The 11,480-nt window shown below is 49.3% G+C and overlaps 1 protein-coding gene across 1 annotated transcript; it reads left to right on the top strand.

Moving 5' to 3' along the window:
- The first annotated feature begins 271 nt into the window (after positions 1-271).
- On the top strand, positions 272-10,794 carry DHX33 (DEAH-box helicase 33). Its single transcript, XM_033078479.1, is given in 13 exon segments — positions 272-412; positions 415-622; positions 1,861-2,021; positions 3,991-4,218; positions 4,832-5,002; positions 5,508-5,693; positions 6,399-6,510; positions 6,896-7,055; positions 7,441-7,529; positions 7,827-7,954; positions 8,499-8,702; positions 9,406-9,492; positions 10,433-10,794. Coding segments are annotated over 13 exon segments (2,169 nt in total). The 5' UTR covers positions 272-286; the 3' UTR covers positions 10,742-10,794.
- The last annotated feature ends 686 nt before the right edge of the window (positions 10,795-11,480 follow it).

Genomic DNA, 11,480 nt, shown 5'->3' with positions numbered 1-11,480 from the left:
TTGTTTCTAGAACAGACTTTCAGTGCTCCTAGAAATTAAGAAGGAAAGTGGTTTGGACAGTGTTGATTCAGCATAGGTTCTGAGGCAGGAATTAGATCAAAACCTTATTTTTTGTGGGGTTTTTTTTTAGCTCAGTATTTGAGAGTCTCTCAATAGGCTGTTAGTGGGACAAGTTCTGAAGGGGCACATGTCCCGACCCTGTCTGCAGCCGCCTCTCCGCCCTCCTTGGCCGCGGTTCGGGCTCCGTGATTTCTGCCGGGGCGCCCGAAGCCGGGGAGCGCCGCAAATGGCGGCGGCGGGACTACAACTCCCAGAGTGCAGCGCGCAGCGTCGCGCGGTGACGTCAGCACTGCGCCAGGGTGCCGGCGGAGCGCGGGAGCGGCCGGAGCCCCGGGCCAGCCCCGGCGGGACAGGACCGGACCGGACGGGACGGAGCGGCGAGGAGCGATGGCTCGGGACAGCGAGGGCCCTCCGGCCAAGCGGTTCAAGGCGGCGGCCCCCGGCACGCAGCCCCAGAGCGCCGCGCCGCCCGCGCACGTGCAGCGCCGCTCCCTGCCCATCTGCGGGGCCCGCGGGCCGCTGCTGGCCCGGCTGCGCCGCCTCGACACCGCCGTCCTCATCGGTGAGGGCCGGGCCGGGCCGGGGAATGCTGCCCGGACACGGGCTGGGTGTCAATCTGCGGTGTGCCGAACGGGCAGTGTACTGACTTTTGTGCTTTGGCAGCCGGGGACTTCGTTTTTATGGAGAAGGCAAAAGTATTTCCCTCTCCTTTCGCTGTCTGCCTGGAGTCCAGTCAAAGCCAGATGGCAAAACTCTCCTCTTCTAAAGACTCTCCTCGCTTACATTTCCCGGGTTTTTCACTGATTGTATTATGCTTTGTGTGAGTGCAAACTAAAAAGCTCTTTGTCAGACTTTCAGGAGCTGAAGATACACAGCTTCCCACCTGGTAGTCTAAAGACTCGGCATTTATTGTAATTAAATGCAGAATGCTTTGGATGTCATTCACTCCTGTTAGTGTCACAGCACAGACACTGCCCCTCCAGAGGGGCTGCAGTTTTAAACCAGAGCGTGGCTGTGGGTGGAGGGAGCTCTGCAGAGCTGTGACCAACAAGAGGAGGGCGTTGGGTGGCATCTCTGACCTGCCACCGCTTTGTGGTGGGACCTTCTCTCCCTGTCTTTAACTTCCCCATCCTCAAATGGGGCTAAAAGCTGACATAAAAAAAACAGGTTTGACAATGCTATAAAAGTTTTTTTTTTGAGAAACCCTATTCCCTTGATATTTGTTATGGTATATTATATTATTGGCTTTTTGCAAATATTAAAACGAATGCTATACGTATAATGTTGGAAAACTCTTCTGAATGAATATAGTTTCTTTTAGTTCTGCTATTAACAAAACTTAGAAATAGTAGTGATAGTAGAAATAGTGTGATAAATATATATTTTTCTTGGACTATAACATGGTGATGTAAAAAGCTTTTGTTCATGTAACAAACTCAGAGAATGGTAAAAGATAATCAGGAAATCCTTCACATTCTTGGATTATCAGACACCAGAACCCCAGGGAAGGAATTTATTGATCTTCCATTATCAGGGAGTATTGACAGGATGGGACCACAAAGAGAAATTTTTAAAAGTTGATTTACAGGGTGGGGGGTATAATTGTGAATAATACACGAAGGTCTGTGAAACATGTTGATACATTTAACAAAGTGTTTTCCGAGTTAGTGTGTGTCTTGGCTGAAGGCCAAGCACCCAGCTGTGTAACCTTTTACTTTATTGTTTTTCTCTCATTGTCTTTTATTAAACCTTTTTAAGTTTACCAGGAAAGTGAACCTTGTTTTTCCCAATATTCCTTAGGAGAAACGGGCTCGGGGAAGACCACTCAGCTCCCTCAGTACCTGTATGAAGCGGGGATTGGCCACCCTGGTGTCATTGCTGTGACCCAGCCCCGCAGGGTGGCCGCTGTCACCCTGGCTGCCAGAGTCGCCGAGGAGAAGAGGACAGAGCTGGGGAAGCTGGTAAGTTTGATCTGCAGATTACAGTAATTTCACCATTATAAGCCGCACCATTTTGACTAGAATTTTGGTCTAAACCCAAAGTGCAGCATTTAATCAGGTGTGGCTTATATATGGACAAAGAATGAAAAGTTGCTGTTTTAGTTTGGAGGACAGGTGTCTGCTGAGAAAGGCAGGAACTTCTCTTTGAAATGGAGAATGTAAACCCCCTCCCTCCAAATTATTATAATTTTGAAATCAAGGGGCTTTCAGGCAAAGATGTGGGAATTAGGAATAACAGTTCTTTACTAGGGAAATTAAAATAGAAATACAGCACTACAAAGAAACAAACCCCAAACCCTGACACAGTCAGAGTACAACCTGGCACCCGTCAGGCAGGGTGTTGGCAGCAGTCCCATTCCATGGTGGCTGCATCCTCCTGCAGTGACAGATGTGGCTCAGCTGGAGCAGTGCTCCTGTACAAGGTGCAGTTTCCCTCCGGAGCTCCAGTGGTGATGTGGAGAAATCCGGTTTTCCTCTGGAGTCCAGTGGAGAAAGGGGCTCCCTTAGTGTCCCAAAACCTCTGTTTTTATCTTGGTAAGAAATGTTGGGCTCTTCCCCCTGGCTGGAGCAACTCCCAATGGGATGCAGTAATTTTATCAGTCCCACAGTGGGACTCAATGGCCATGAGCAGAAAATGACTGGCTGGAGGAAGGATGGGTTGTGAAAAGATAAAGAACAATGCCCTGCCTGGTTTCAATGGATGGCCCATTAGCAGAATATCTGCCATGGAGATCAGGATCACTGCCCCACCCTCAACAGATGATGATAGAACAGATACCTTTTATCACACCCTGGATTGTACCGTGTGGTTTATAATCAGGTGCGGCTTATAATGGTGAAATTACTGTAAGTCTACTTTAGTGCTGCACTGGGATGGGCCCTGTCTGGCTGCAGTGGGTAGGATAATAACCAGCCACAGTCGTAATTTCATAATTAGTTTTGGGTGCTGCAATATAACAGGGATGTGAAAGCTGTAAGAGAGAGCTCAAAGGAGCCACATGAAGGTGGGGAAGGGTCAGGAGGGCTGAGATCACTTGGTTTGTTCAGCTGGAGAAGTGGAGAATTTGATCAAACCTCACCAAGGTCTGCAGCTTCCTCCTGAGGGGCAGCTCCAATTTCTGCTGTCTGTGACCAGGGACAGCAGAGGGAATGGCTGGAGCTGTGTCAGGGATATCAGGAAAGGTTCTTCCTCCAGAGGGTGCTGGGCACTGCCCAGGCTCCCCAGGGAATGGGCACAGCCCCAAGGCTGCCAGAGCTCCAGGAGAGTTTGAACACTGCTCCAGGGATGCACAGGGTGGGATTGTTGGGGGATCTGTGCAGGGCCAGGGGCTGGACTGGATGATCCCTGTGGCTTTCTTCCAGCTCAGGATATTCTCTGATTCCATAATTAAATGAATGGAGAAAAATGTCTCTTTGCCTGCCTCATGACAGGGTGAGCATGGTCTGTCTCTGTGGTATTGTATTTCTTGATTATTGTCTGGGTTGTTCCATTGGAAAAAATACCAATTCATGAATCAAACAAAAAATGTTGTGCTCTCTTCCATTGCTCCCTGTATCAGAAGTCACTGTCAAGGAGAGCAGAGTGCTGAATTTGTGCAGGTCTGGGGGAAAAAAGTGAAGGAGAAAGACCTCCCCTGCACAAAATCCTTGGAGAGCATGGAATAATTTCTAGCAGGGAGGGGAAGGAAGGGAAACTTGGGGGTCCTTTGATGAACTTCTAGCTAGGAAGAAGCCAGCTAGAGATGTGGGGAGTATCATTTGAGTGGCTTGCTAGATTTGGAAGATGAACTGCTCAGACAGCAGATTACCTGCTCTGCTTTCCAGTGCAGTGACCAGGGGCTTTGCAGTCCTTCCTTGTGGCACGATGGCAGTGAGAAATGCCAGTGTTGGTGCCTGTGCTCCCTGTGACCCCTCTGTGATCCCTCCCTAGGTTGGCTACACCGTGCGCTTCGATGACTGTTCGTGTGCCGAGACCAGGATCCGCTTCCTGACGGACGGGATGCTGCTCCGGGAGGCCATCGGGGACCCTCTGCTGCACAAGTACAGCGTGGTCATCCTGGATGAGGCCCATGAGAGGACCATCCACACTGATGTGCTCTTTGGAGTGGTCAAAGCTGCACAAAAGAAGAGAAAGGAGCGGGGCCTGCGGCTGCTGAAAGTGTGTTCATCCAGGGTGGCAGCGAAGGGTGGGGTGGGGCTGGGCTCTGGGGGCTCTGAGCATCTCCTGGCGCCTTCCAGAGTGTTTGGAATTTCAGCCTTGACCCTTTTTCTGTTCCTAAAAAGTCCCTTAAGTTTGAATAGTTAAGAGTCTGAATAGTTTGACTCTGAACAAGGTATCTGGTCACCACCATGATACTTTTTTCCCACAAAGCCCCTTTGTATGAGCTCTGGTCTCTAGACTAGACAGTGCTGGGGAGGTTTTGGCACTGCTGCTGAGATCACTCCAGGTGCAGGAGCTCTGGCTGATGGGACAGCTGTGGGCTATGCTCCTTCCCAGGTAGGGCACTGCACATGGGATGGGTGGACATGTCAGGAATTTGTGTGAAAGCAAATTGTGGTTTTGCTGGAGGGGCCTTGCGTGGTCTCATTCCACACACCAGCTCATTCTGTCACACCAGCATTTTCTGCTTGTGTTAAAAAGGTGATGGCTTTAGTGAGGGGAAAACACTCTCTTCTGTTCTGAGCATGGTTCTCAGGATGCGGAAGCTGACTTTTGGCTGGTGCAGCTGGGTGGAAGCTGCAGTGCTGACCCATGCTGTGCTCCCCTGAAGGTGATTGTCATGTCAGCCACGATGGACGTTGACCAGTTCTCCCAGTATTTCAGTGGAGCTCCTGTCCTCTATCTGGAAGGGAGGCAGCATCCCATTGACATCTTCTACACCAAGGAGAGGCAGAGTGACTACCTGCAGGCAGCACTGGTGTCCATCTTCCAAATCCACCAGGTATGGGGGTCTCTCTGTGTCCCTCTGGGGCCAAGGGTTGGTGTTTGACTGCCAGACACCTGGATTGTTGTGATTGTTGTGTTGTTTCATTAAACTGCATTTAGTGCTTTGAATTTGCTGCTGCTGTTGGGATTTGGGATCTGTAGGTCCAGGCTGGAGCTGAAGGGAGACTGCTGAGCAAAGCTCTGTGGTGTCAACTCATGCCTAAAACCTGAATGTTCCCCTCACCTGGGTTCTCTGTACCTGGGAGCTTGCTGGCTCTCTCTGCCTGACCTGGGCAGTTATTTGAGGACACAGCAATTCGAATTCTCAATCCCTCAAAATGTGGTTTGCTCTTTGACTCTGGAGAATCCATTGGGAATTCTGGCTGTTGCTTACCTGGCACTGCATGTCTTTACTTTCTTCTTAGCCTGCTTCAGTGACTTACTGCCAGAGCCACATCTCATTACCATCTCAGTTCTTTTCTATCCAAACCCTCCTAACTTGCTTTTTCCTTTGGCTCCAGGAATCCCCTGCGTGCCAGGACATCCTGGTGTTCCTGACTGGTCAGGAAGAAATCGAAGCAATGACCAAAACGTGTCGAGACGTTGCCCAGCATCTCCCTGAGGGCTGCCCACGGATGACAGTGCTGCCCCTTTATGCTTCTCTACCCCACTCCCAACAGCTCCGTGCCTTCAAACCTAGCCCTGAGGTGAGGGAATGGGATGGGTGAGCAGCACCTCTTACCTGTTTGCTTCCATGAGTCTTTGGAAGGAACAGGTGGATTTTAAGGGCCTAAAACAGTCTGTAATGATAGTAAGCAAGAGTCTCCATTGGCTTTAGGCTGAGAGGTTCCAGTGTGATATCAGACACTGCAACTGTGATGGTTTTAACAGATGCATCCAGTAAGTCACATGGGATCATAAAAAGAAGGAAAGATAAGAAGGAGTGAAAAACTCACAGGAATTTAAATTTCCCCCATTTCATAGGAATTTTTTGTCCATATGACAAAAAAGCTACAGCAGCTAATGGGGGAAATACTGAGAAAGCTGAAAACCTGAGAATGTTTGTCAGGGCCATAAGAAAAGGAATTTGTGCTGCTTCAGGCTCTTTTGTACCTGCTCAGCAGATTAATAAGAACACAAATGTTGTGCCACAAATGAAACCAAAATTGTTGAAAGAGGTATTGAGAGCAGCTGTTCTGGTGCTATAGGTTGATGCAAATGCAGGCACGTGCTTTAGAAGCTGATTAAAAACTGGAGATGGCCTTAATTTCTGAGAGCTGGCACAGCAAGCACAGTTTGTGCTCACAATGAGGGGCAGGGCTTGGCCCACGCTGGCCAAAAGCAGCAGAATTTCTGTGCTGCAGCTGCCCTAAGGTGGCCTTGGCCTGGGTTTGGTTTGTCCTTCCTCCCAGGGCTGCCGCAAAGTGATCCTCTCCACCAACATCGCAGAAACCTCCATCACCATCGCGGGGATAAAATTCGTTGTGGACACAGGCATGGTCAAAGCCAAGAAGTACAGCCCTGGTGAGCAATTCTGAGGAGGAAGAGGGCCAAGATTGGGTTTGGGTTTGTAGAAGTTACTGGAGGCCACTGAAAGAGGATTTCAAGCACCCTCTGTGCTGTTTAAATGTCCCAGGTTTGGGGTGTGGGGTTTGATGGTTGTTTTTGTGGATTCTTTTGAGTATCAACCATGAGGGGATAAAAATCTGTCAAATGTGAATCTTTTCTTCATGGACACAGCATGGGCTGTTTCACTCTGCTTCATGGTGCTGAACCAAGTGAGATCTGAGCCAGATTTGAATGGCAAACCCTGGGAATTCTTGCTGTTAATCCTCTGTGTTTTCCAAAGCTGTGCCTTACACAGGCACTGACTGATGTGTCAGATGATGAGATGCTTTTCCTTGCCCAGAAAGTGGCCTGGAAGTGCTGGCAGTGCAGCAGGTGTCCAAGGCCCAGGCTTGGCAGCGCACAGGGAGAGCAGGGAGGCAGGAGAGCGGGATCTGCTACCGGCTCTATACAGAGGAGGACTTTGAGAAGTTTGATGAAATGACAACACCTGAGATACAGAGGTGAGCACAGAGCCATCACACTCCTTACCACACCTCTTCTACAGCTGGAGCTGTGGGAAGAACTGAGCAGCAAAACTGGGTGTAGGGGCTGATGGGGTGACTTGAGAAAAATGGAAGTGTGGGGACTAAGCAGAAAAACTGGGAAACGTTTGCTCAGGGTGGACAGTTGGGCACTGAGTCTCCAAACACATAAGGCAATAGTTCTGACTGTCCTCCAGATCCTGGGCTTGCCTCTTCCTTGTTCAGGAATTGAGGCTTCACCAGCAGCATCAGACTAGTCTCTGTCAAGCTGCAGCACAGGTCTAAGACTCCATCTCAGCTTCTATGAAAAAAAAATTAAAATAAAAGAAGAGCGCTATCTGATTTGTTTTTTCTGCCTATGCAGATGTAACCTGTCCAGTGTGGTGCTTCAGCTCCTGGCCCTGAAAATTCCCAATGTGCTCACCTTTGACTTCATGTCCAAACCATCTCCTGGTAAGTGGCTACAAAGGCAGCCTTGTGGAAAAAGAGCAGGGAGCAGTCTTGGGTCATAAGGTGTCATAGCACAGCATGAAGGTGTGCCCTGACTGCCAGGGGAAGCCAGAGTAAATGGGGAAAGGTGCTTGTTCTCCTGGACTGAGAAGAATAAATTACATTTTGGCACCCTAATTTCCCTGAATGGAAAGTACTTGTCCCTCTGGCCAGGGAAGGGAGGCAGAGATGGACCCAGCTGCTCCTTCACACCCCTCAGTGTGAAGGAGGCCTCACAGCCCTGTGTCCTTGTTTTGGCAGATGCTATTCAAGCAGCGATTGATCAGCTGGACCTGTTGGGAGCTGTGACCCAGAAGGAAAGTCAGCTTGTCCTGACCCCTCTGGGGAAGAAAATGGCAGCCTTTCCACTGGATCCAAAGTTCTCCAAGGTAAAAACTGCAGAAAAATTAACTTTTAAAATCTCATGTACTCATCTCTGTACTATTGATGTTTCTCTTTCAAACTCCTTAAACGAGGTGTGAAATTTGGGCTGTACTGGTATATTTGGTGTACATTGATGTACATAATTTAGAGCCCTTTTGCTGGATTGCTTGTCATTTGTTGTTAAATTCAGGGAAGTTTTTTAAAAAATAATTTTGTTCCTCTGGTACCTCTGAAAGTGAACAAGGCAAATTTGCTTTTAATTTTCAGGATTGTTTAGCAGGTCCATGAGATGTCTGTTGCTGCAGTTGTGTCAGTCACTGTGTTTGTACTGGTTCTGCACTGGTCAGTCTCAGGAAGGAGCCTGGCAGTTGCTGTTGAAGGTGCTTGGTGAGCCCATCAGAGCATTTACAGCTGTTCCTAGGCCCAGATGTTAGTGAGATTGTCCTGAGCAATGCTTGGTCGAGTTCCTGGGCTGCCAGGGAGCAGAAAGATCTGCCCAGCTGAAGTGGATTTGGTTGAGCAAAGATGAATTTTGCTGTATTTGTGCAGGCCATCCTCCTGTCCCCCAAGTTCCACTGTGCAGAGGAGATCCTGACCATCGTGTCCCTGCTGTCAGTGGACAGTGTCCTCCACAACCCCCCTGCCCAGCGGGATGAGGTGCAGGCTGTCAGGAAGAAATTCATCTCCAGTGAGGGGGATCACCTGACCCTGCTCAACGTCTACAGGGCCTACAAGAACGTCAATGGGCACAAGGTGGGATGGGTTGAGGCTGCCACTGCTGTCTGACTCATGGGGTGAGCAGGTTTTAGCACAGAGCAGAGTGACACCTGCACCTTCCATGGCATCCTTCAATTCCCCTCTTTTCTCTCTGCTTTGGAGAAAGTTCAGTGGCAGAAGTTCCTACAGAAAGCTCTGGTAAAGCTTTGTGAGGCCAGTTCTGTAATCACAGCCAGGGTTCTTCCTTCCCTGGTTCCAGCTGGAAACAGAAGGGAGTGGGAGAGTGTTGAGACTTGATAATAAATATCTGGACATGCTCTGTGACAGGATTAATGGGAGAAACACTGAGCATATTTAAATGCAGATCTGGATTTATCCTACCCTATCAGCCCCTTATTGATTTGTGGATCTGTGGACTCCTGCACCCCATTCCTTGCAGCACCTGTCATTCTTACCTGATTTGTTTTCACCACCTGTGGGATAGCAAGTGCTGTTCTGCATGTCTTGGTGGCCTTGCAGAGCAGCCCTGAGTGGGAAAAGAACCACCCCATGCTGTTTCTGACCACTGGGGGAGGGAGTCTGGACATAGGGGAGTAAAGGGGAGTAGAAATATGACCAGGAAAGGGGTCAGCACCTTTTCTCTGAGGCAGATGGTTAGGGGGATTCTGCTTTAATGGTGTTCAAAGGCTTCCTGGGGTGAAGAAATATCCCCTTCTAACTCCTGGTGTCTCTGCTGCAGGGATGGTGCAGAGAGAACTTTATCAACGGCAGGAACATGAAGCTGATGGCAGAAGTCAGAGCTCAGCTCAGGGACATTTGTGTAAAGGTAACTTGCTTCTATATTCTATTTCTCTGTTTTGCCTGTTGATATTTTCCTGTTTGCCCCGAACTGATTTACTGTGCACCAAGTCCCAGGAGTGAGAAGATGTGGGGTTGTTTTCAGTCTCCTGTAAATAGAGGGCTGGAACTCCTGACTGTGCAGTTGCATCTCAAAATCTTAAAGCTGCAGGGCTTAGTGGGTTAGGAGAAATGGGAACCTCTGAAAAGACTTCTCAGGGAAAGGACAGGATGTCCTAAGGGTTTTTCCTGCTCTGATGCAGGTGGGATGTGCTGTGTGTGCCACGGAGTGCTTCTTCACTGGCTCAGGCATTCAGTGTGGCTGTAGCTTCCCCCCAGCGCTGCTCCTGCTGGGCACAGCGTGGGAGCTGCCACTGAACCCCTGGCAGTCTGTAGTGACATGGGAGCCACCCTCTGGGGTGTCACTTGTGAATGCTGGTTGCCCTTAAACTCACTTCCAGAAAGAGAGTGATGATCCATTTTGTTGGCTCTTAGTCTGGATTAGTGATAGATCAACCTAGGCTAGTCCTGCACCCTTATACCCTGCAGAGCTAGCCTGAGGTGATAGCATGTAGAACAGGATAAGATATACAGAGGCTCTTTTCCCAGGCTTTTCCTCAGTTTGTTTCTTCATGGCTTCCAAGGGGACAAAAGAGCAAGTTCCTCAAGGTCTGGGGTCTTTTCTGGGGTCAGGAAAGGGGAGGGGAAATCTTTATCTTCTTGCTGAGGGTCAGTCCATAGGTGTTACAGGGATACACCATTCTTAAAGCCTCTGGGTACAGGGTTACAACAGATTAGCATCCACTCAAGCTGAATTCCCAGCATTCCGACACAGCAAAGTCCCCCAGGATTTCTGAAGAGAACCCAGTGAAGCAGAGCAGTGTCTCCACGAGGGTGCAGCTGCTCTTTCTCACTCCCTGTCCCCCCAGCTGTCGCTGCCCCTGGAGTCGTGCCGCGGCGACACGGCGAGCGTGCGGCGCTGCCTGGCGCACAGCCTGTTCATGAACGCGGCCGAGCTGCGCCTCGACGGCTCCTATAGCGCCCTGGGCTCGCACCAGAGCGTGGCCATCCACCCCTCCTCCGTGCTGTTCCACTGCAAGCCAGCCTGCGTGGTGTACAACGGGCTGCTGCGCACCAACAAGTGCTACATGCGCGACCTGTGCGTGGTGGACGCCGAGTGGCTGCACGAGGCTGCGCCCGACTTCTTCCGCAGGAAACTCCGCACGGCCAAGGACTGAGCCCTGCCTGGGGCACCAGCTGCATCAGCTTCACCTTGAAAACTTATTTTTTTTTAAATTTTAATGAATGTACGTATAACCGTGTTTTTTATAGGCAGGATAATTTAAGCTGATCACTGGAAGACGGATCAGTTTTCAGGAACTGCCGTTTGTCAGTGTGGAAACTCAGTTTTCAGACACTGTTCGAGGCACCAAAACTGTAAACTTTCTTTTTGGTCCCTGGTAATTGTTTTACCAGGACCTGAGAGTGCTAATATTGATCAGCCATCTCTCAGGAGCTCACATTTAGCTAGCAGAGAAAGACTGGAGGCCTTGCTTGATGCGTTCCACAAGAATATTTCATGTGAAGGGTGGGCAAGCAGGATTCTCTCAGAGACAAAGTCAGTCATATTTATAGGTTCAGGGGGGATTCAAACTACAGCCAATAAAAGTTTATACAAAGAACAGCATCCAATCTAAGTGAGAAGTTCTAAAGGTGAACTGACCAATTGCACAAACTGATTTCTAACCAATTATCTTTCAAGGTGTTAGAAGAGTGACCAAATTCTTAAGGAATTTGGCTCAGCCTTGGTATCTAGGATACCTTATCTATTATAGCAAGTTCCAGGGGCCAGGGGAAGATGGCTTTGGAGGGATTGTATCATCCACAGAAGGGGATGGGTATTTATTTAGAGTGGATTTATATGGGTTTTTCCAGAATAAAGTGATGGTGAAAATCCAAATCCTGTGTGTTGTTTTG

This window comes from Catharus ustulatus, chromosome 22, assembly GCF_009819885.2.
Source record: "Catharus ustulatus isolate bCatUst1 chromosome 22, bCatUst1.pri.v2, whole genome shotgun sequence".
NCBI classification, from domain to species: domain Eukaryota; kingdom Metazoa; phylum Chordata; class Aves; order Passeriformes; family Turdidae; genus Catharus; species Catharus ustulatus.
This window is presented reverse-complemented; position numbering and strand designations above follow the sequence as displayed.